At 56.8% G+C, this 23,165-nt stretch overlaps 1 protein-coding gene across 1 annotated transcript; it reads left to right on the forward strand.

The window, feature by feature from the left end:
- Nucleotides 1-531: 531 nt before the first annotated feature.
- On the forward strand, nucleotides 532-21,816 carry LOC119105618 (myosin-IIIb). The gene is made up of 9 exons (XM_037229077.1): nucleotides 532-634; nucleotides 1,911-1,945; nucleotides 12,209-12,353; nucleotides 12,753-12,928; nucleotides 18,581-18,685; nucleotides 18,924-19,100; nucleotides 20,512-20,649; nucleotides 21,037-21,201; nucleotides 21,493-21,816. Exons 2-9 carry the CDS (start codon nucleotides 1,928-1,930, stop codon nucleotides 21,814-21,816), a joined length of 1,248 nt encoding a protein of 415 aa, XP_037084972.1. The 5' UTR covers nucleotides 532-634; nucleotides 1,911-1,927.
- The last annotated feature ends 1,349 nt before the right edge of the window (nucleotides 21,817-23,165 follow it).

Here is a 23,165-nt window from a genome sequence, read left to right on the forward strand (position 1 = left end):
TCTGTGGTGTGGTCTGCAGCACGAGAGCAGAGCATGTGGTCTGTTATTGTTCTATAGTTCGCCTGGGAGCTGAGTGGTCTGTGGTGTAGTCTGCAGCTCGCCGGAGAGCGGCAGTGGTCTGTTATGTGTTCTATAGTTCGCCTGGGAGCTGAGGTGGTCTGTGGTGTAGTCTGCAGCTCGCCGGAGAGCGGCAGTGGTCTGTTATGTGGTCTATAGTTCGCCTGGGAGCTGAGGTGGTCTGTGGTGTGGTCTGCAGCTCGCCGGAGAGCGGCAGTGGTCTGTTACGTGGTATATAGTCCGCCGGGAAGCGGTGGTGGTGGTTCGCCTGGGAGCTGAGGTGGTCTGTGGTGTGGTCTGCAGCCCGCCGGAGAACGGTAGTGGTCTGTTATGTGGTCTATAGTCCGCCGGGAAGCGGTGGCGGTAGTCCGCCGGGCGGTGGCGCAGCCGCGGCGTCACGGCTGACCGCCCACCGCTGCCGCCGCCGCCGCCGCCCGCCCGCCAGGTGGAGCGCCGCTGCCGGCGCGGGCGGACGTCTGTGCTGCCGGCTCCTCGGACCGCACCACGCAACTGCCGCCGTCACCGTCGCCGCCGCCTCCTGGAATAGCTACAGTGCTGCTCGATCCCTGCACATGCGGTGAGGACCGTGGCGGGATGGCCACTGGAGCGGGCGCTGTCGCGCGTCGGCGTGTGGCAGCGCCGATGACGTGACGTGACGGGACAGGACAGTGCGTGACGGACGGCGTGACTGTCGAGCGGCGCACGATAGCGGGGCAGGGTCGACCCCGGCGGAAGTGGGCCCGTGCGCCGCCCGGCAGGGGACGGTCCTGCACACCTGTCTAATTTGACCGTGGACCGGATGGGGCGTTTAATTCACCCCACCGCGTCGTGCCAAAGCGAGGCAAGGCCTTGCTCTATTTACCAGGTAGAACGGGAAGGCGCATGCGCGCGGTGTTAGCTGGTGCTGGGTTAGGAACAGACCGTTAAGGGCGATAACGCTGTGAGCGGGGTTTCAAAACGCGTTGGCTGTCGTGGAGCTGGAAGGCTGGGTACATGGTTCCGATGCCACTGGCTCCGCCGTGGGTCAGACTTTGAGATGTGACGTCGGAGTTCTGGGTGTTTCTTAACAGAGTTCCGCAAAACTTGGGAGACTAGTGCCGAGTTTCCGCCCTTATGGTGGAGCTGGGGCGCACTGCAGTCGTGTGTATGAGCCGGTGCGGTCGCTGCGCGGTCAGTAATCCGACTCACCATGCAGCGCCGCCGCAGCTGCACCAGTTTTTGTGTAGAGCGCTAAGCTGCACCGTTCTGGTACGACGGGGTTTTTGGCCCCGGTGCTGCTGCCCGCTTAGCCGCGCCAGCGCGACAGGCTCGCTGCACGCTTCCACAGGACATTCTGCTCAGCAGCGCCGGCGGGAACGAGCCCGCTGACGCGACAGAGGCGCCGGTGACGGCAGTCAAGCGGGTTAAGCGTCCATGTGTTGGGGCATGACGCCGGGTGTCCAGCGCCAGCCGCAACTACGCCGTCTTCCGTGACCGGGCAGTGACGCTGGGCGCTGTCGGGGCACCCCCGCGCATCGGCGGATGACGGGTGTTGTGAACGCCGCGCCGGGCTGCCGCCGCCGTGCTGGATGACTGTGACCGGCACGCTCCCAGCGCCCGCCACAATGGAGGCTGGGCGCGGCTCGTTTCCGTGCCGCGCCGTCGTGCTGTCCGGGTCGGCGCGGCAGCTCGCCGCCAGAATGGCTGCCAGTGGAGGCTGAGACCGCGGCTCGCTGTAGCCGCGGCGACGCTGCCGCGGGAGGTCAGATGTCACACAGCAGAGGTAAGCAGCTGGGGAGCGGGCCGCCGGCCAGCCAGTCGGCCGGTCCGTCGCTCACCCAGCCACGCCCCCTAACGCTGACCTTCGGTTCCAGAACGGCCGGCCTGCTCCATGGACACCGAACTGCAGGTGCAGTAGCGGGACGACCCTCATCCGCGCCCAGTGCCGACGTAGGCCCTGACAGCACCCGGGACTGGCGCAGCCCTCCTTAGTACCGGTAGTTGGAGCACACCCGGGCGGTCCTGAAGCTGAGACAGCTCCAGCCAACGCTGGAGACTGATGCGGACACCTCCATGGGCACCGTAGTTTCCACATTTCCGGCACCGGTGCCTTCAGCAGCTCCTCAGCCGCCGCCAGCCGGACGCCGGTAGTCGAGGACTAGAGTTCGCTCGCCCGTTCTCCCTGCCACCAAAGTCCTGTTGGCCACGCCGGCGCGGTGACGGCAGCTTGCCGACCAGCGGTGCTGCAGCACGGCAGTGCAGAGTAGCACACCGGTGCACTGCAGGATTGCAGTGAAGTGCCGCTCTGTTGTGCGGCAGTGCCGCAGTGCAGTGGTGCAGTATAGCGGTGCAGCGCAGTGGTGCAGTGTAGTTGTGCAGTGTAGGGGTGCAGTGTAGTGCAGTGCGTCGGCAGCAACGACGCAACGATGGTTGCCGCGCGCTGAGTAAAGGCAGAGCTTCTGGTGAGCCGGCAGCACCTGAACGGAGCTCCTGGTGAGCCGGCATCACCTGAACAGTCATGGGTAAACAGGTGAGTCAGGCGGCGTGCATGCTGTGCTAGAGTATGCTTCGAGGTACTTGCACCTTTGCTTGTATGGCGCGCATGCGCATTGGGCTGTTTGCTTATTTGTGTATTGGTATTTGCTGAGTAACATGTTGAGACCCGCTGCAGCTGAAGTCAACAGATAACACACAACAGTGTACAGTTGAGAGTAACAATGATCGGGAAAATGAAACAAAAGACATAAGATGTGCCCAAAATACACTGACGTAGGCAGATACATGGCACAACATAAAATTATTTACACAACGTGGGAGTGAGCCCAAAACGGCTTAAGACAAAAAATTGCCAGAAATTCATAGACATAGTAAGCGCGTGTCGCAAAACCTGAAATGTAAAACGACGTCTGCTTCACGTGAAATTAGAGTTTCAATCTCAAGAGCCCAGATATGTCATGGAGGTGCTCGGTGGGGTATACAGACACAAAAATGTTCGACCATGACTGTGTTCGAGAAAGACAGAAAATTTTTGCTTAGTGGAGCATGGGGCCCGCGTTTAAACACCGCTCCTGACGGTTTCTTTTTGACATGAGCCACGTGGAGAAGCGTGCTGGTAGTGAATCGCCTGAACCGGTTTGGGACATGCAGCGGGCAACTCCTGGGTAGTTAAAAACTCGGGGATATCAAAAAAGGATAGTCCACTTTTCCAAAAATTAAAAATATTATGCACATAAGCCATGCTGTCATCTTCTATGTGCCACTGAGGTGACCTTAAACATTGCAGCCAGTCTGAGTGAGCTGGGTATTTTGGTAGGCCGCGCGTCCATGTAGAACCTAGTCAGACAGGCAGATTATTCTGAGTCCTATGGAGACGATCAAGCTGCGTCTTTGATGCTTCTACACATATAACACTCATGATTGTACTAAGCAGATCGCTGACCAACAGGACGCAGAGCCAGTTACAAAATACTACCTTATGATGTTCCGGACGTAGTCGCCGTCCACTCCGATCTTTGGCTATTTACGCCGTCTCTCTCCTTTCGGCTCGTGAGATTAGAAATAAGAGATAATAAATTGTTATGCTGAGGTAATGTGTGTGATCAGGATTATTACAAAACTGATCGGTAGTAAATGTCAGGCGCGTGGCCGATAGAAAATGTTCTGAATCCATGCGGATTGCTGGCTAGTAAGAGGATGCCAGTACCCATCATTCGATCTCCACAATCTGACCTACACATGGGACGCACGCGATACTCCATGCACGGCGAGTGATGCAGTGAGTGGGAGCTTCTTGGTATCTTCTCATTGGCCGGATCTGCATGAGTTTGGAACGTTCCCTGCCATTCATGCGTCTTAGGATTTGCGTTACAATTTTATGCGAGACCTTGTTCAAGCGTGACCATCAGGGCTGTCACAAAGGTGCGCAGATTGTTCAGTGCATTTGCGCGGAGCATTATTCACATACTTAAGACAGTAGCAATAGCCTTATTCCTCGGAGAAAGACGGGGAGAATGGAGATATAGTTGGGTACTACTGTCTTAATGTATTTGTTAGAAAAGTCGAGCATTTTGAAAATGCCCTAATGTCTGCTTGATGTCTTCGTTTACCAGACGTTTTAAAGATCTTGCTAGTTCTGAGGTTGATACAACTAACCTCCAGCCATACCAAAAGATACTGACTTGACGAGAACACGTTAGCATACATAATTGAAATGTTCGACGTGCTAAGAAAAAAAGCAAGGATGCACCTAAGACATGATTTCGGGCTGTGGCCAAGGGCAAGCTGCTCGCGACTTTCCTCCACTGCTCACGGCTTTCTCCCATTGTTCATGACTTTCCTCCAATGCTCACGGCTTTTCTCCATTGCTCACGGCTTTCCTCCACCACTCAGGGCCTTTCTCCACTGCTCACGGGTTTCCTCCGCTGCTCACGGTTTTCCTCCACCGCCGACGGCTTTCCTCCACTGCTCACGGCTTTGCTCCACTGCTCACAGTTTTCCTCCACTGCTGACGGCTTTCCTCCACTGCTCACGGGTTTGCTCCACTGCTCACGGTTTTGCTCCACTGCTCACGGCTGTCCTCCACTACTCAAGGCTTGGCATTGTTGTCGTTGCTGGCTTGATGTCGTCAGACACCGTTGTGTGTGGCGTAGATTGGCAAGGTTGATTAAATACGGTAAAAAAAACATAGGCAGTAATTGCCTAAGGCTCCCATTGTTTGGATTTACATCACACGCAGCCAAATTAAAAGCTCCTCATGGACGGCGACGCCCGCTAAATTTTCATCGCCCGGTGCCAACATTGTGCGGGGAATTCCGTTCCTATGGAAGGGCAGTTGAAAACCGACGAAGACACATGCGAGCTTGCGCCACCTCGAGGAGAGTGTGCGCCGCTGCGACCGCAGCGGGCGCGGACTGCCAGATGGAGCCGTCCGCGGCGCACCGTACGCGCGCCGGGCGGCGCAGCTGACGCACGCCGGCGCCGTGCTGCGCCAGCAGCGCCGCCGCAGCACCGGCCAGACGCGCCGGGCGTCACGCCGGCGGCGGGATTACGTGGCGCGGAAACGTCATCTGATTGTACACGCGTGTTGGGTCCGTCGCTTGCCGTTGTGCAGATATGCTGGAGCCAGTCAGCTGCATGTAGGCAAAAGGACGCGCGCACGTGTCCAGACGTGGTCAGCTCATCACTGGCGTGCCAGCATTCTGTGGCCTTACATGGTTTTTGGGAGGCTTTTGACAAGCGCCTCCCGACTTTGGACATAAGCAGCTAGGCGACAGAGTGTTTGCGGATTTTGCGGCCCGCGCATGCTCAACATGAGCTGCTTTGGGTGTTTGACTGCCTGGAACTATTCTGTTTGAATTATTTTGTCAAAAACATCGCTAGAAACCTCGGTTTACACCACGCATTTTCACGTTTTTTCGCGGATAAATCACAATCACCCATCACAAATGACCAGCAAGGCGCAGATGTTTGTCAGCAGTCAACAATGAGCAATTTTGAACTTCAACCGACGGTTGACGACGTCCATTACCCACAAATTCCATGCTTGTTCACCTTTCGTAAAGTGGCCTTCGCCGCGTCGCCTCAAATGGTGGCATCATTTCAATTGTGGCACAGAAAGACAGCTTTTGAGCATGTCAACACGCTTCATTGTGCGCGTCAAAATTTAACCATCTCCCTTGAAGGAAGATATCCCTTTTTCCTCCCCAGCGCTATGTTCTTAAAACAGGCCCTGTTGAATGGGTCCTGGCGTGCCGTTGGAGCAACCAGTCTCCATTTTGCCACGGCTCTCACTATATAACTTTTACTATATCGTGCATATAAACAATGCCATTCTCCTCCCCCACCTGATTCACAAGGTCATTCACGCAGTGGTTACTTTATTGTAGCGACATTGGGGGGGGGGGGGGGGGCTATTATTCGGAATCGCCTGGGCACAGTCTCTGTCAGTTTAAACCACAGCTGTTTTCCTCTTGAACATTGACCGGCACAGGTAACGGGTCAGTCCGGCCTTGCACGCCCAGATCCCCGGCTCGGACCAGGCCAGGCGGGTACGGCGCTGGAAGTGGCATTCGTCCTTGTGGTGTTTGTTGGTCGCCTGTTAATCCACCAGCTCTGGGAGCTGGAGAGCGGTGAATAAGCGGGTGGGAGAACCCACTACACTGGCACGGCTTCCATCGCGCCTGCTTCGCGGCCTCGTCTGAGGAAGCTGTCAGTTCGGAGAGCCGAAGGCGGGGAGCCAATACACTGCCACGGCTTTCACCGTGCCCGCTTCGCGGCCTCGTCTGAGGAAGCTCTCTACGGTGTCGTCCGGCGAAAGAAAGATCGGGACTCCCGACCGCACGAGTCTTTGCCACCTCGGCGGCAGAGACTCGTCCGTCTGTCCTTGTCCGGAAAGTCCGGACCTGACCAGATGGACTGACACGCTTGGAGTGTCAGCTCATGTCAGAGACAGAGAGAGAGAGAAAGAGAGAGAGAGAGAGAGGGAGAGAGAGATGAGAGAGAGAGAGAGGGAGAGAGATGAGAGAGAGAGAGAGGGAGAGAGAGAGAGAGAGAGATGAGAAAGAGAGAGAGAGAGAGGGAGAGAGATGAGAGAGAGAGAGAGAGAGAGAGAGAGAGAGAGAGAGAGAGAGAGAGAGAGAGAGAGAGAGAGAGAGAGAGAGAGAGAGAGAGAGAGAGAGAGAGAGAGAGAGGAGAGAGAGAGAGAGAGAGAGAGAGAGAGAGAGAGAGAGAGAGAGAGAGAGAGAGAGAGAGAGAGAGAGAGAGAGAGAGAGAGAGAGAGAGAGAGAGAGAGAGAGAGAGAGAGAGAGGAGAGAGAGAGAGAGAGAGAGAGAGAGAGAGAGAGAGAGAGAGAGAGAGAGAGAGAGAGAGAGAGAGAGAGAGAGATACAGGAAGTTTGCAGCACGTTAGAAAGCCCGCGCCGGCTTCACCCTCTGAGTTCATTGGGGTCTTTCTCAAAGGATTAGCCGGCCGGCGTGTTACGAGCATGACTCTAAATGATTGGGCTCCCGAGTCACATCGGCTGAAAAGGTAACCAGCCGGTGAAAGACGGTCGACCTATTTGTTGCCTTAATCGGTCCTGCACCAGTGAGCAGGCCACCATTAGTCGGTCCGTTGATGTGTGAAAAGGTAACAGGAGCGTGCAGAGAGCTGAGCTCGCAGAGCTAAACAGGTGGATGGGCCTCCAGCAGGGCCAGACCACCTATCAGCGATGCACAGCGTTTGCACTTCTATGCAATGGCAGTTCATGAAGAGGCGAATTGGTTGTTCAGCACCATTTCCCAGTAAGCCTAAAATGATTTAGCACTACGTTTATGTGAGACAACGTCAGTGCTATTCATAAGACAGACTTCTGACAATGTCCGCTGAGTAATACTCATAGTAGCTCAACCTATTCAAAGTTTGTTTGTGATTCTCCTCCCATGCGATGAGGCGAGCTGTGCGACTAGGATTCGTGATCGACAATTGCAAAAACCAACAGCGCTAAATATTAACAACTAACTAGCTCAAATCCAGGTGGCTAGAGCGAGTATCGGAGGGGGGGGGGAGGGGTGGTGTACCACCGCGACCCGTGCAGCAAAGGCATGGAGTCGGATGTCGCTCAATCCCTTATGCATTGAACTCCCAATCGTAAGCTATCTTACACCTATAATGCCCCTTCGGTCCTCGTGAGCTTTATCCACATCCTTGAAGCCGAATGTATCTAGTGACTACACTGACAAGGACAAGCGCAAGTCAGGCGACGAACTGCTCACGTTCATGTTGTTCGCTGCTTCGTGTCGCATCCATCGCATCCATCATCCATCCATCGCATCCACCGGTCAATTTTACTGTAGGGGTTCACGGTGGAGGGTCCACAATTTAGTCCACTCCGACCCGACTCTACCTGTGATGGCAGCGGTCTGGCGACGGCCAGGCCCGGACCAATGGTAGTAGATGGCTTAGTAGACCTTAGTAGAGGTAGACTCCGCCACCCCACCCGCCCCCCAGCTGCACCAGGGAGACCCGGCGGCGAGCCAGGCTGAGGGCCGGCCACTGCAGCGGCGCGCGCCGCCGCAGCTCCCCCCACCCGCCCCCCAGCTGCGCCAGGGAGACCCGGCGGCGAGCCAGGCTGAGGGCCGGCCACTGCAGCGATGCGCGCCGCCGCAGCCGCTGGACGGGGGCGTGATGGCCGAGTGGTTAGTGCATCGAACTCTCACACGGGGAGCCCGTACGAGTCCCGGTTGTGCCTTGGCCCCTGAGCGCTGATATGGCCAATGCAGCCGCTGGCGCTCCACGACAGGCGTGACAGCGTGCGTCACATTCTCTTTAAAAAGATAAGAAAAAAACAGCTGCCGTACGGGGCGCGCGGCCCACGTCTGGCGGGGTCTCCGCGAGCGTCGCTGATGTAGCTGGCGGGCAGATGGGACGACGGAAGTCGGCCGTCGGCAGCCACCCGTCCGCGCCGGGCTGTCATGCTGGCATCACGATTCCATCGGGGCCGTGTGAACACGACGGACGGTGTCCTTCGATCAGCCGGCAAGTCCAGGCGTGCCGAGTGCTCTGCAGACGAGAGCCGGCTCTCACGGACTGGCTGGAAATACCGGCGCTTGTTGCCGGCTGAGTTAGTCAGTTTCTACCTCACCTCCTCCCAGAGGACAGTTTGAACGAGGCTTCGAGTAAAAAGCAGGCAACGATGTTGCCCCATGCCGATGTGCCGAGACTTGTGGCCTGGTGTAATACGCGTTGCCTTCTGTTGCCGAATCGCACGCGATTGAAGAGGAAGACAGACAGGACGGCTCTTAGATATTGTGCCGTTCATTTGCACACTGCATTACTGTATCCTCTTTCACGCGGCTAAGTCAGGACGCCTGGCTTGACGCGGTCTGCACCCCCCGTGCCATTGCAACGTCATGTTACGCCTCGGATGGGAGACTGGAACGCCGGGGTGCCGTATAACACTAACCCGACCGCCAGACCCGAACTAACCAGCCCCAACCGTGCATACCAGCAACCGTGCATAATACGTACATAACCAGCAACCGTGCGTCAGCTCCCTGACGCGGCGGGTGCGGGCTCTCAGGAACGCGTGAGCTCCGGCCGGCTGCAGCAGACGGGTCTTCAGAGGGTGGCGAACAGGGAGAGAGTGCTCACTGGTATGTGCACCTGAAGTTTTGCGCGCACCGGATGAGCTTGTTCAACCCCATTTGGCAGTGCTCAAATAAAATGAGAGACCTTGCGGGATGCTCTGTCAGACACTTTACGTGAAAACTCACGAGCGTCATTAAGTCATTAAGCCAATGCGGGGCTCTCCATTGCTCGCGCACGAGCGACTGCAGTAGACAGCACTTCGGCGACTGGTGCCCGGCGCGATGCATACACCGCCAAGACGTGATACGGAAGATGAAAAGACGGCGGGCATAGAGCTCTCTGGCAGGCACGGACGAGCCGGGAGTGCTTTCCATGAAACCTTTTGCATGGGTGTAGGATTAATGTGTCCATCAGAGCGAACAGTGGTTGTTTTGTCGCAAGGTGAAACCTGGCGGTTATTACCTGAATACGTATTTATGTGCTCCAATATGCACGAGGCGCGGGAACGCTCACACGTCTCTAATCTGCACAGCTGATCACAAATGACGAAGGGGCGATAAATGTGTGTGAAAGGTACGCTGATGGTCGACAGTAGTGGCCAGGAGTAATCACTGTCAGGGAGGTGATCTGGTCCAGAGCCCATCGGCGTTTTAAGTCACTGAGTCCCGTCTGGGTGATTCTTACGCATGGATTGCCATCAGGGCGGACTAAACCCTTAGAGTTGCCCAGCATCTGTGGTGGCGCGCGAGTGACAGCAGATGACGCATTTGCAGACCTGAAATATAAACCTGCCTTAGCACTCTCAACCTTATCCGCACAGGTCGTAGTCGTGATGCCTTCGCCTTACTGGCCTAAAATCAACTTGTGTTGTCTCATGTGACATAATTGCTTTTTTCTTTGGTACTGTTTTTTCGGCATTGAGTTCAAAGTTCTTACGTTGAGTTATCGACCCAATATACCAGGAGGTGCCAGTTAAACGACCTTGTAGTGTTAAACAGCATGCTGAATTGCCAGCAAATCATGAACGCATATGGTCCAAACAAGGTTATCGGCATCAGAAATGCGTGTATTATATATATATATATATATATATATATATATATATATATATATATATATATACAAAACGCTGGCATGAATATCACATAAACCTCAATTTATAAAACCAAAGCGTCACTTCAGTGTGGTCAAGGAAGTCGTGTTGTTTTTGGTGTAATTAGGTTAAAGTGTATGTATTTTCGGTCGCTCAGTGATAATAATGACGTAATCACTAATCGCTCGCGATGCGAGTATTTCGATTAGGCTGAAGCCGGCACTAGCAGCGCCATGAACGACTGTCACCACCACGCGATGGCTATGAGCTCATGTCCGACCTGTAATGTGCATTTTTATTCTTGCTTTGCAGCAGTTACTATTGCGTGATTACAATAAATCAATCAAATTACCTTGAATTCATGTTGACGACAGATAACCATCGATTCTCATCACGAACAAAGCCAAATTGCATTCTCGGCATGGAAGGCTGGGACGCTTAAAGTCGTGGGGTTTTCCAAGGGGCGCAGCACGTGTTCCCCGCACGGGTACTCTCCGCTGCCCAGCTGGCGGTGACGCCGTGTGTGCGGGGTTGCGTTCTTTCCCCCTCCCCCCCACTCCCCCCCCCCCCCCCCCCCCCCCTGTTACTCCCGCTGCCGTCTGTGGCCGCCACCGCCGGGCTCCCGGCCGCCGCAGTGGTAACAGCCGACCGTCCCCGGTCTGCTCTGCTGCGGGCGCGGTGGGGTCAGCTGGGCCCGAGCCGAGTCGGTGTCGCTGGTCAGTCAGTCCTGACCAGGGCGTCAGTGGCGCTTCTCCCCCGTGGCCGGCCCGCCGCGGACCCGGTCACACGGACCAGGCTGTTGGAGACGCCGCTGCCGGAAGCTGCTGCTGCTGCGGTGAAGACAGTTAATCGTGAATGACGCCACGGCACTGCTGCCGTGCTTTCTTCCTGCGCTTTTGATCCTGTTGCGGCACAACAGGCCATTGGGCTGCTGATGTTATCGAAAAGTCGTACGTTATTTTGTTCTTGTTTTGCTTATCTAAGCAGGCCGAGAGGGGTCTCTCTCTTTTCACTGGCACAGACGGCATTCACGGATGGGCACGGACTCATTCACCCACTCTCACATATATCCGTACCACATATACATAATTGCGTCTTAACTGAGCACCGGTATGGCTTTCTAGTTGTAAGAGAGGTCACAGCCAGCAGCAGACACCAGGCAGAATTAGACTGATACAATTTGCAGGGGGGAAACCTTCAAATGTGACCTGCTTCATCTCAGGCACACGCCATCTTCCTCCGCCCCTTAGCCTGAGCAACAGCACGTCTTCTGTGCATTTCCGCCCCGTAGCTACACGGGAGAAATGGACATGTGGCCCTGCCATCTGCTTGGGTCTTCAGCCTTTGTTGACACCAGTCAAAATACTCAGACACCCGGTAAATCAATTGCTGGGGCATTGAACTGCAGTGGCCAAGAGCATTGTGGTGCGCGGTGTCGTGCGCAGTAAGGGGAGCAAAAATATCAACGCGGTTGCTTGATGTGGTGAGAGAGATGTGAGATGATGTATAATCACAACTTACCTCGATTATTCGCTTCCAATAGCTACTCACTATGCCTTCTGAGCCATTACAGTTATACAAAAAGGGTGACCAGCAAGTATGCATTTTCTTATCTAAAACGGCATCAGTGCATCTCTTGGTTATTGCCATCCCACTCAGCGATGAAGCAAGGACGAGGTTGGCAGTGGAGAGAAAGACTTTGGGTGTGTGGGCGCCAATTTCAGTAACAATATGCATTGAATCAGAAATGCAAGGATTTGTTTATGCCTTATGTTTGGAGTTGCATGCTGCTTTAATGTTGACTAAGACCTCATCAGGAATGTTATCTGTCGTTTACCAACCGTCTTCGACAGCGAAGCGTGAGAAAGCACCGGAGCTTAACCGTCTTGTTAATATCCAGAGTGGCCCGATCTCAGGCTCCTGGGGTGGCGCTATGTTCGACCCCCCAGAGTCCGGGCCTGACGCTGTGTTTGACCCCCAGAGTCCGGGCCTGACGCTGTGTTTGACCCCCAGAGCCCGGGCCTGGCCTACGCCGGCCTTAGCCGACACATCGACTTCGACGCGCTGCCGGAGCCGGGCGACCGCTTCGTGCTGGAGACCCTGATCGGCGAGGGCACTTACGGAGAGGTGCACGCTGCACGCGACCACCAGCAGAACGGTGCGTACCCGCCGTCCGGGCGCAGTGCTGGGTCTGTGGGGTAGGGTGTGGCGAGGGCGCTTACACCAGCAGGACGGTGCGTGCCCACCGTCCGGGCGCAGTGCTGGGTCTGTGTGGTAGGGTGTGGCGAGGGCGGACCGTGGTGGGCGCGGCCTTACGACAAACGCCAGCCACTCGCCAGCAGGCCGGCGCGGGGATGGCACGCGGGCCAGCTAGATGGCCGATGTGGAGCAACCACGTTTGGCGTAACGAAGCACTGTCATGCGTAGGTAAAACGGAGCAGACATCCCACAGTGTGAACTCCAGACCGGAACGCGCCGTTTGTCCGGTTCAAAGTCGCCTGTCTGTCACGAGAAAGGTGAAAGCACCGCGTTGAGTCGACGCCTGCGCTTCCCCTAGGCGACTATGTGGCCGTCAAGATCCTGGAGGACATCACGGACAACATCGAGGAGATTGAGGAGGAGTTCCTGGTGCTGCGCGACCTCTGCCTGCACCCCAACATCCCCCAGTTCTACGGCATGTTCTTCAAGCCCGGCCGCAAGCGGGAGGACGACCAGCTCTGGTTCGTCATGGAGGTGAGGTCTCGCTGCCTGTTGTTTACGGCCGGCATCAGGCTACCTGTTGTTTACGGCCGGCTTCAAGCCGCCAGTCACGGTACCTGCCCGCAGGCGGCGCCGGCGGCGGCGGCCCGTTACAACACACGCTTCACAAACACCCCATCACCGCGACACACACACAGGCCGGTAAACAATGGCAGGTCCGTGCGGCGGACAAAGACACCTGCCTTGTTACAGCACGTGCTGTGTGAGGCGGCCGCCACCGGCTGGTGGTCTCCACGTGACGCGGGGACGGCTCCACGTGACGCGGGGACGGCTCCACGTGACGCGGGACGGCCTCTACGTGTCGCGGGGACGTCTCCACGCGACGCAGAACGGCATCACGTGACGCAGGGACGGATCCACGTGACATGGGACGGCTCGACGTGACGCAGGGACGGATCCACGTGACATGGGACGGCTCGACGTGACCCGGCCATTTGACGCAGCGATCGCCGGACGGCTCCACGTGACGCGGGACGGCTCCGTGTGACGTGCGGACGTCTCCACGTGACGCGGGACGGCTACGTGTGACGTGCGGACGTCTCCACGTGACGCGGGACGGCTACGTGTGACGCGGGAATGGCACCATGTGACGTAGCGACCGCCGGATGGCTCCATGTGACGCGGAAGGCCCCATGTGACGGGGAGTGCACATCTGCTCGGCCGAGAGGCCGTGGAAGCCTGCGGCGGCTATAACAGGCTTTGTTCGGGGTCGGCTGAGTTAATGCGGCCGCTCCGCACCACTCAGTGAGTGCTCCGCACAGCGTATCGGAGACAATACCCAATCTCCGTCGGCCGACCAAGATTTAATTAACGGCCGGTGCTTCTCCCGCAGCCGGGCGGTCGGCCTATCCGGCCGCGTATCGTAAAATCGCTTAGAGGCGCGGAATGGAATGATGTCCCCTTCCTGTCGACTCTACTTACCCACATCGGTCTTAGAAAGTCGGCTGCGGTCCGGGCGTTCAACGCCACGAAGTCACGCCTCGCGCTCCGTAACGAAACAGGCGCACGACTGAACGAGAGCGGCACATGCCACCGCGGTCCCAGCTAGCATCGACATCTCAACACCGCTGCATCCGCTGCTCTCGAACGGCTGTCTGCGGTTCTCGAGAGTTCCGGTGCGGTGAGAAGGGCGGGCGGGCCCGCTATGACACGCGGGGCCAGAGCACCAAACAAGTGTAGTATGCGGAGCGGGCCGCCTGCGCCGCTACGATGTTGAACACCTGACGCCAACCGCTGTCACGGGATAGCCAGGGAGCCGTCGGGAAAGTGAAATATCTCGCCCGCTAATCGGCCCCAGTCAAAGCCCGCGAGCCGGCCGGCCGTCCGAGGCTCGGCCACCGCGTCATGGTGGGTGGCCAGATTTGGCAGCACTGACGGACACTGTCGATGCGGTGATAACGATCGTGTCATTACCACTGAAACGTCATCGTTTAATGCTGGTTGCAGTAAATGACAAAGCATAAATCAAGACTACCGACGTTCATCACCACCGCGAAAGGTACTTGTCTAGTACGATGGTGAGGAGACGCGGCATTTTTGAACGCAAAGTACAGGCCTAGCAAACAAGATAGCGAGTTAAAATTCATACCCAGGAAAAGAACTCCCTAGAGATCATTTCGGTGAGAGCATTACTATTCTAGGCGGATTCTCCCGGGGGCCCCTACAAAGTCTACGTTAAAACACAAAAAGCATTGGGGGACACATGCCATTTTACAAGAGCGGAAAGTTCCGCACATGGTACTCTGGGCTCTCAGCAGTGAAATGTGCAGTGTCATCGTTCTGCCGAGCCTTTTGGGTCACGTTAAATCGATGTCCCCAAACTGCTGCTTCCTCATGACATTATCTCGCGATAGCATCAAATCCCAGCGCGTTCTGTCAGTGGTGAGGCGTAATGACGCGGAGAGGCGAGATGAGGCAGTGCGGCCTCGTTTTCCCATTGCGCCGGGGCGATCGAGGGCTTCCCGGCCGCTGGAGCACATCGGACGCCTCTGGCAGGACGAGGTCACGTAACGACAGCCACCATCTTTGCGGATTATCATCCAGACACTTCCGTATCGGTTCTTGGTCTTTGTCTTTGTATTGGTTTGTCGGTTACCGTAGCTCTGATATGGACTGCTGTGTGGATGAGTTCCCGTCTGAGGCAACGTGGACGATTGAAGGTGAGCTCTTCCGGCGATCTATCTGATCTCCCATGGAGCAAATGTCTTCCATGAGGCAGCCTCTGCCGTGGTCCCGTCTCTGCCGGGATCCCGTCTCTGCGATGAGCCGGTCTCTATCCTGAGCCGTTCTCTGCAGTGAGCCAGTCTCTGCCGTAGTCCCGTCTCTGCCGTGATCCCGTCTCTGCGGTGAGCCGGTCTCTATCCTGAGCCGTTCTCCGCGGTGAGGCGGTCTCTGTCGCGATCCCGTCTCTGCGTTGAGCCGGTCTCCTCCGTGAGCTGATCTCCTCCGTGAGCCGGTCTCTGTCATAAGCCGGTCTCTGTCGTGATCCCGTCTCTGCGGTGAGCTGGTCTCCGCCGTGATTCCGTTTCTGCAGTGAGCCGGTCTCTTTCGCCGGCCGTTCTTTGTGGCGAGCAGGTCTCTGCCGTAACCCAGTCTCTGTCGCGAGGCTGGTCTCTGCCGTGATCCCGTCTCTGCCGTGATCCCGTCTCTGCGGTGATCCCGTCTCTGCGGTGAGCCGGTCTCCTCCGTGAGCTGATCTCCTCCGTGAGCCGGTCTCTGTCGTGAACCGATCTCTGTCGTGATCCCGTCTCTGCGGTGAGCTGGTCTCTGCCGTGATTCCGTCTCTGCAGTGAACCGGCCTCTGTCGCCGGCCGTTCTTTGTGGCGAGCCGGTCTCTGTCGTGATCCAGTCTCTGCCGTGATCCCGCCTCTGCGGTAAGCTAGCCTCCGCCGTAAGATGGTCTCTCCGGCGTATCTGTGCGTCCGGCGGTCCGGCGGGCCGTTCTCACGGCTGGCGGCGGCGGCGGCTGGCGACCGTTAGCCGGCCGGCCGGTGCCGGCGCCGGCGCCGGGTCAGGGCCGCCAGGTGACGCCAGGTGATGCTCTGCGGTGCGCCCGCCGCCCGGCCGCAGCTGCCGCACACCCGGCCAACGACAGTTCCCCGCTCCGCTCGGCACGACACCAAACACGCCGGGAGACGGTGGTCATGCCGAGATGGCGGCTTCCTCGACTTCGCTGGAAGCTCGTGTGTGTTCGGCGTTTTTAAATTTCATTCCTGACTTTCTTCGGTTATGTTTTATTCTTCAACGAAGCTATGGTCTAAATTCACTTGCCTACGTTGTAATCAAATTAACCAAAATATAAGAAAGGGTGTTTGTATCGCATCGTTACAGCGTAAGGCCCTAGGCTTCACGAACCACCACATAGGCTATTGAGCCCAGCTCGGAAATGCGTCACAGATCCACGCTTCTGTGCTGACTTTTGACTGCATAAGTAGCGCAGTCGGCCCTGATGCTGGAATGGGCTGGGAGCCCTGCACCCGGAACTGCATTGTCAAAAGTGATTCCTCCGATGGCTGAACCGACCCCCTGCACTCTCCTGCACTGGTCCGTGACGGGCTGAATACACGACATGTTCCCTCGCTGAAGCATTGCGTCATCAAGCACCAGCCTGCTACCCAGAACGTATATCACTCTGGGCTGATGATGTGTCAGAACAGCAATACCGATGCTTTCTCCGCGGTTACACAACTTGAAAGCAACGCACCTCAAGGCGGCTGCCGCTTCTCGTGGGCGCACCGCGCATCCAACTGTGGTCTGTGAATGATGCACACTTTTCACCTTTGAAGAATCACGCTGGGAAGATGTCACGCGACGTGCCGCTTTTGTCCGCTGCTGCCTTTCCCTCCGTTGCGGGCGGTATGTTTTTGTTTGGACGCCGCGTCTGTGACGTCGACCCTGTCGCCGCTCTTCATCGTCCGCTGCGCTTCGGGGAGCGTTCCGCCGCCGGCGGACAGTGCGGCGGAACGTGCCCCCCCCCCCCCCCCCGACGGAACAGCGCCCCTCGACACCTCTGCTGGTGTGCGCACAATGGCGGGGCAGCGTCCCTCGACACCTCTGCTGGTGTGGGCACAGCGGGGCAGCATCCCTCGACACCTCTGCTGGTGTGGGCCACAGCGGGGCAGCACCCCTCGACACCTCTGCTGGTGTGGGCACAGCGGGCAGCACCCCTCGACACCTCTGCTGGTCTGGGCACAGCGGGCAGCACCCCTCGACACCTCTGCTGGTCTGGGCACAGCGGGGCAGCATCCCTCGACACCTCTGCTACGTGTGGGCACAGCGGGCGCAGCATCCCTCGACACCTCTGCTGGTGTGGGCACAGCGGGGCAGCACCCCTCGACACCTCTCTGGTCTGGGCACAGCGGGGCAGCATCCCTCGCACCTCTGCTGGTGTGGGCACAGCGGGGCAGCACCCCTCGACACCTCTGCTGGTGTGGGCACAGCGGGGCATGCACCCCTCGACACCTCTGCTGGTCTGGGCCACATGCGTGGGCAGCACCCTCGACACCTCTGCTGGTCTGGGCACAGCGGGGCAGCACCCCTCGACCACACCTCTGCTAGTGTGGGCACAGCGGGGCAAGCACCCCTCGACACACCTCTGCTAGTGTGGGCACAGCGGGGCAGCATCCCTCGACACCTCTGGCTGGTGTGGGCACAGCGGGGCAGCATCCCTCGACACCTCTGCTGGTGTGGGCACAGCGGGGCAGCATCCCTCGACACCTCTGCTGGTGTGGGCACAGCGGGCAGCACCCCTCGACACCTCTGCTGGTGTGGGCACAGCGGGCAGCATCCCCTCGACACCTCTGCTGGTGTGGGCACAGCGGGGCAGCACCCCTCGACACCTCTGCTGGTGTGGGCACAGCGGGGCAGCATCCCTCGACACCTCTGCTGGTGTGGGCACAGCGGGGCAGCATCCCTCGACACCTCTGCTGGTGTGGGCACAGCGGGGCAGCATCCCTCGACACCTCTGCTGGTCTGGGCACAGCGGGGCAGCATCCTCGACGGGCAGCATTCCTCGACACCTCTGCCGGTGTTGGCTCTGTGTGGCACTTAGTGAGGGGGAAGCTCTGCAGTAGCCGACCTCGCCGATCAGAGTTGCGTTACATCACGTATGTGGTGCTCGCTCACGACGTTTGTCAGATGTCGTCTTCTTTCTTTTGGACCGCCTGTCATGTGGCATAGCTGGTACTCCCGTTAGCTGGCCCTGCACAATATGAGAGATACGGAGGGTGAACCCGACATGCCTTTCAGCAGATCCCGCCGGCTACATGCGCCGCCCCACACCCCACTGTAGGACCGCAGGCAGCAGGCGCTGGTACACAGCCCCTCTCGCCGCCGCGGGTCTGAGAGACAGGACTCTGGGAGTGGCGTGACGCCTGATCACCGGACACGAGTCAACATTCGCCATGCTTTCTAGCGCGATGTGCCAGCACGGCAGTACGGTGCTTACACTTTCGCCCGCTGGCGCTTACGGGGATGGGGAGCACCACGCGGCGAGTGCGTAGTCAGGATGTTCGTGGCACATGTGTGGGCGGTGTGTACCCGCCACGTGCATGGGCAGGGTGCTCGCGGCACGTGCGAAGGCAGGGTGTACGCATCACCTCACGCGCCGTTCGCTCCTTTGGCCAGCTCTGCAGCGGCGGCTCGGTGACGGACCTGATCCAGACGCTGACCCGGGTGGGCCAGACGCTCACCGAGCTCCAGATCGCCTACATCATCAAGGAGACGATTGACGTGAGTGGCCGACGGCGACAGCGGCCCCGCCGGCGCTCTTGTTCGCATGGCACGGAGCGGGCGTGTGGTGACGCCCCAGTTTGGGCTCGTTAGCTACCAGCCGCGGTGCGCTCAGCAGATCGGTGTGCATTGCGGTGCTCTTTTAAAACACCCTTCGCAGTGTGCCGCCTCACAAATGCCAGCGTGTTACGAACGTAAAGGGTCCCATCAGCCTGCTACAGTAACAAACCTCACGCAGGCCCTGCTGTACCTGCATCAGAGCCACTGCATGCACCGCGACGTCAAAGGTCACAACATCCTGCTGACGAAAGAGGGCCGCATCAAGGTGGTCGACTTCGGCGTCTCCTCCCACCTGGCGGCCACCCTGGGACGCCGCAACACCTCGGTCGGCACGCCCTACTGGATGGCGCCGGAGGTGGGTGACGTCCCAGCGGCGGCGGTGACGTAGCTGCGACGGCGTCCTGGGCCTGGACCGCCCCCCCCCCCCTCCCCCTGCCAGCCGGCAGCGTGTGGCGTGTCGTGTCCGCCGGTCCCTCGGCTCAGTACGGTGCCACACACATGTGGCCGCTGTGTGGCAGACACAGTCCGTGCTGACGGACGGGGTCGCGCCCCAGACATAGCACTCTTGTGTGTTGTGTGTGTGTGTGTGTGTGTGTGTGTGTGTGTGTGTGTGTGTGTGTGTGTGTGTGTGTGTGTGTGTGTGTGTGTCGTGTCCGTGTCCGTGTCCGTGTCCGTGTCCGTGTCCGTGTCCGTGTCCGTGTCCGTGTCCATGTCCGTATCTGTGTCCGTGTCTGTATATGTGTGTGGCCTGTTAATTTCCGTCGGTCGGGTGAAAACAAGGTGGTCACGCTTGCTGGGGTTACCGCTTCGTGGCTTTGCCTGACACGTTACAAGTTCCTCGTTAACATTTGGCTAAGGGCCAGTAGCACAGATCGTACGTGGAACTGAAATGGGTCTGTTGGGTGAGTGCGATCGGGCCTTTGCGACGAGTCGCGTTTGACAGATACTCTGCTCTAAAGTCATCTCTGCGTAGCATTCGATTGACTTTGCAAGGGCAAAAATGCACAGCATGCAAATTGTATACGCTGCAGCTTACAGCCGACGCCAAGCGTTGCTGATAAGATCAGTGGAGATAGGACTGGGGTCTGATAAGACCAGTGGAGATAGGGATAGGCTCTGATGAAACCAGTGGAGAAAGGACTGGGGTCTGATGGGACCAGTGGAGATAGGGATAGGGTCTGATGAGACCAGTGGAGATAGGGCAGTGGTCTGATGAGACCGGTGGAGAAAGGACTGGGGTCTGATGAGACCAGTGGAGATAGGGATAGGGTCTGATGAGACCAGTGGAGATAGGGCAGGGGTCTGATGAGACCAGTGGAGAAAGGACTGGGGTCTGATGGGACCAGTGGAGATAGGGATAGGGTCTGATGAGACTAGTGGAGATGGGGATAGGGTCTGATGAGACCAGTGGAGGTATGGCTGGGGTCTGATGAGGCCAGTGGAGAAAGGGCTGGGGTCTGATGAGACCAGTGGAGATAGGGCTGGGGTCTGATGTGACCCTGTACTCGTGCATTGTGCAAACGAAATGCAATGCCATTCACTAAGAGATTCCAGGTATACTCCGGAATGATCACAATCCTCGAATAATATGCGATTCTCAAAAAACGCGGGATTATTCTTGTTTGTTACTGTGACTCGGAACGAACTTAATCGTCTCCATGGGCCATGCATCAGAAGCTAGAGATGCCCCGCGACGAACGCCCACGCGCCCTCCAACATTGCGCGTTTCGCGCAGCCGCCGCTGATCTCTGCCGTTCGGTCACCAGGTGATAGCATGCGAGCAGCAGTACGACTATAGCTATGACGTCAGGTGTGACGTCTGGTCACTGGGCATCACGGCCATCGAGCTGGCCGACGGCGAACCGCCATTGGCTGATATCCATCCAATGAGGGCGCTCTTCCAGGCAAGTGACGTCACGGTGGCTGTCGCCTACTGAGGTGTGCTTTGTTGTTAACAGTTCCATAAAAGTATAGCGATTCAGCTGGCTTGGAGGGCAACCGCAGCATTATTATATGCACCCTTCTTCTTCTTTTGACTCATGTGTGCAATACTACGGTGTTTTTTTTCTCCCAAACATCTAGTTGCAAAAGGGTGTGCGCTACAGGGTTGATCCAAGATTGAGATTAATACACTTTTTGGAATTTAATTGGCACAGTAAATGGCATCATTTCATGGCATACGTAATGAGCTAACTGCTCTTATTTTCTATCCCACTCCAACAATTATGGGTGCATGTCGCATTTGTTGTTGACGCTCAGCATAATGTCATAGCACCGCGCTCTGGCGGCAGATTCCGAGAAATCCTCCCCCAACGCTGAAGCGGCCGGCTGACTGGAGTCCGTCGTTCAATGACTTCGTCAGCCATTGTCTGGTCAAAGACTTCGAGAAGAGGCCGTTCATGAGGCCGCTTCTGGAGCACCCCTTTCTGAAGATGGTGCCAAATAATGTGGACTACGTAAGTGCTGTTCATGGCGTGCACCGCTTCACCTCAACTGAGAGGGGAATCACGTGATTTTCTTAAGGAAGCGGTGGTGCATTTCATGTCACCTCATGCTGATGTACGGCTAGAGGAGACGTTTCACAGGGTCCTGTGCAGGCTGGACCTGGACAACCAGCCTTTACTTCGAGAGGCTTGGCACCGCCGTGCCAGGGGGACTGCAGCTGCAGGTCAGCTGATGGCTGGTGATCGGTGTGCGCCTCCTCCGCCTGCGTGACCTTCGTTGTGACCTGGCCGTGACCGTCCCAGGTGCGGGTGCAGCTCCGTGACTTGATCCGTGACGTCAGCAAGAGCGGCGGCCGGCCGACGCGCCAGCCGGACGTCACCACCAAACAGGGCCGCCTCAAGACGGACCGCAAGGCCAAGCCGCAGCGCATCTTCGTCGACGACCTGGCCTCGCTCGAGCGGCTGACCGAGGACGTGATCGTGGAGCAGCTGCAGCAGCGCTACCGAGCCGGACAGATCTACACCTACGTCGGCGACATCCTCATCGCCGTCAACCCCTTCACTAACATCAACATCTACGGCGAGAAGGTCGGCACCGGGCTGTCAGTCACTGGCTCGCACTTGTGACGTGCTGTTGGTTGGTATTTTTCGGAGTTGATCCTTGGTACAATGCATATACCTGCTAGCTGCTGAACCACATGTACGTCGGTTTACAGGAACTGTAAGCTTTGGCGAAAATTATTCAAGGAGACGCCGTTTTATTGTGTGCAGCCGCATTTAGTTGTATTATTATTAAACCGTTACCCAACGCGCCTTTGCTCAATGTGCAGGGAGGTGGTCTGGTCCAGAGCCCATTGGCGTTTTAAGTGATTGAGTCCCGTCTGGGTGATTCTTACGCGTGGATTGCCATCAGGGCGGACTAAACCCTTAGAGTTGCCCAGCATCTGTGGTGGCGCGCGAGTGACAGCAGATGACGCATTTGCAGACCTGAAATATAAACCTGCCTTAGCACTCTCAACCTTATCCGCACAGGTCGTAGCCGTGATTCATTATCCTTACTAGCCTAAAATTAACTGGCATTGTCTCATGTAACATAATTGCTTTTTCTTCGGTACTGTTTTTTCGGCATTGAGCTCAAAGTTCTTATGTTGGGTTATCAACCTAATATACCAGGAGGTGCCAGTTAAGCGACCTTGTAGTGCTAAATAGCATGCTGAATTGCCAGCAAATCATGAACGCATATAGTCCAAACAAGGTTATCGGCATCAGAAATATGTATATATATGTATATACACAAAACGCTGGCATGAATGTCATATAAACCTCAATTTATAAAGTTGAAGTGTCATTTCAGCGTGGCCAGGAAAGTCTTGTTGGTGTTGGTGTGATTAGATTAAAGTGTATGTATTTTCGGTCGCTCGGTGATAATAATGACGTAATCACTAATCGCTCGCGATGCGGGTATCTCGAATAGGCTGAAGCGAACATTAGCAGTGCCATGAACGACTGTCACCACCAGGCGATGGCTATGACTTCATGTCCGACCTGTAATGTGCATTTTCATTCTTGTTATGCAGCAATTACTATTGCATAATTGCAATACATCAATCAAATTACCTTGAATTCATGGTGACGACAGGTAACTATCGATTTTCATCACGAGTAAAACCAAATTGCATTCTCGGCATGGAAGGCTGGGACGCTTAAAGTCGTGGGGTTTTCCAAGGGGCGCAGCACGTGTTCCCCGCACGGGTACTCTCCGCTGACCAGCTAACAGTGTAGCTGCATTTAGTTGTATTATTATTAAGCCGTTACCCAATGCGCTTTTGCTCATCTCTCTCTCTCTCGTCTCATCTCTCCGCTCTCTCTCTCATCCTCTCCTCTCCTCTCTCTCTCTCTCTCCTCTCTCTCTCTCTCTCTCTCCTCTCTCTCTCTCTCTCTCTCTCTCTCGCTCTCTCTCTCTCTCCCCTCTCTCT

Source organism: Pollicipes pollicipes, unplaced genomic scaffold (genome assembly GCF_011947565.3).
Source record: "Pollicipes pollicipes isolate AB1234 unplaced genomic scaffold, Ppol_2.1 Scaffold_6138;HRSCAF=7277_pilon_pilon_pilon, whole genome shotgun sequence".
NCBI classification, from domain to species: domain Eukaryota; kingdom Metazoa; phylum Arthropoda; class Thecostraca; order Pollicipedomorpha; family Pollicipedidae; genus Pollicipes; species Pollicipes pollicipes.

Excerpts from the sequence above, each read along its gene's own strand:
- LOC119105618 (XM_037229077.1), top strand. Across the intron at positions 20,650-21,036 it reads CAATGAGGGCGCTCTTCCAG|ATTCCGAGAAATCCTCCCCC; the intron begins GCAAGTGACGTC and ends CTCTGGCGGCAG. Across the intron at positions 21,202-21,492 it reads TGCCAAATAATGTGGACTAC|GTGCGGGTGCAGCTCCGTGA; the intron begins GTAAGTGCTGTT and ends TGACCGTCCCAG.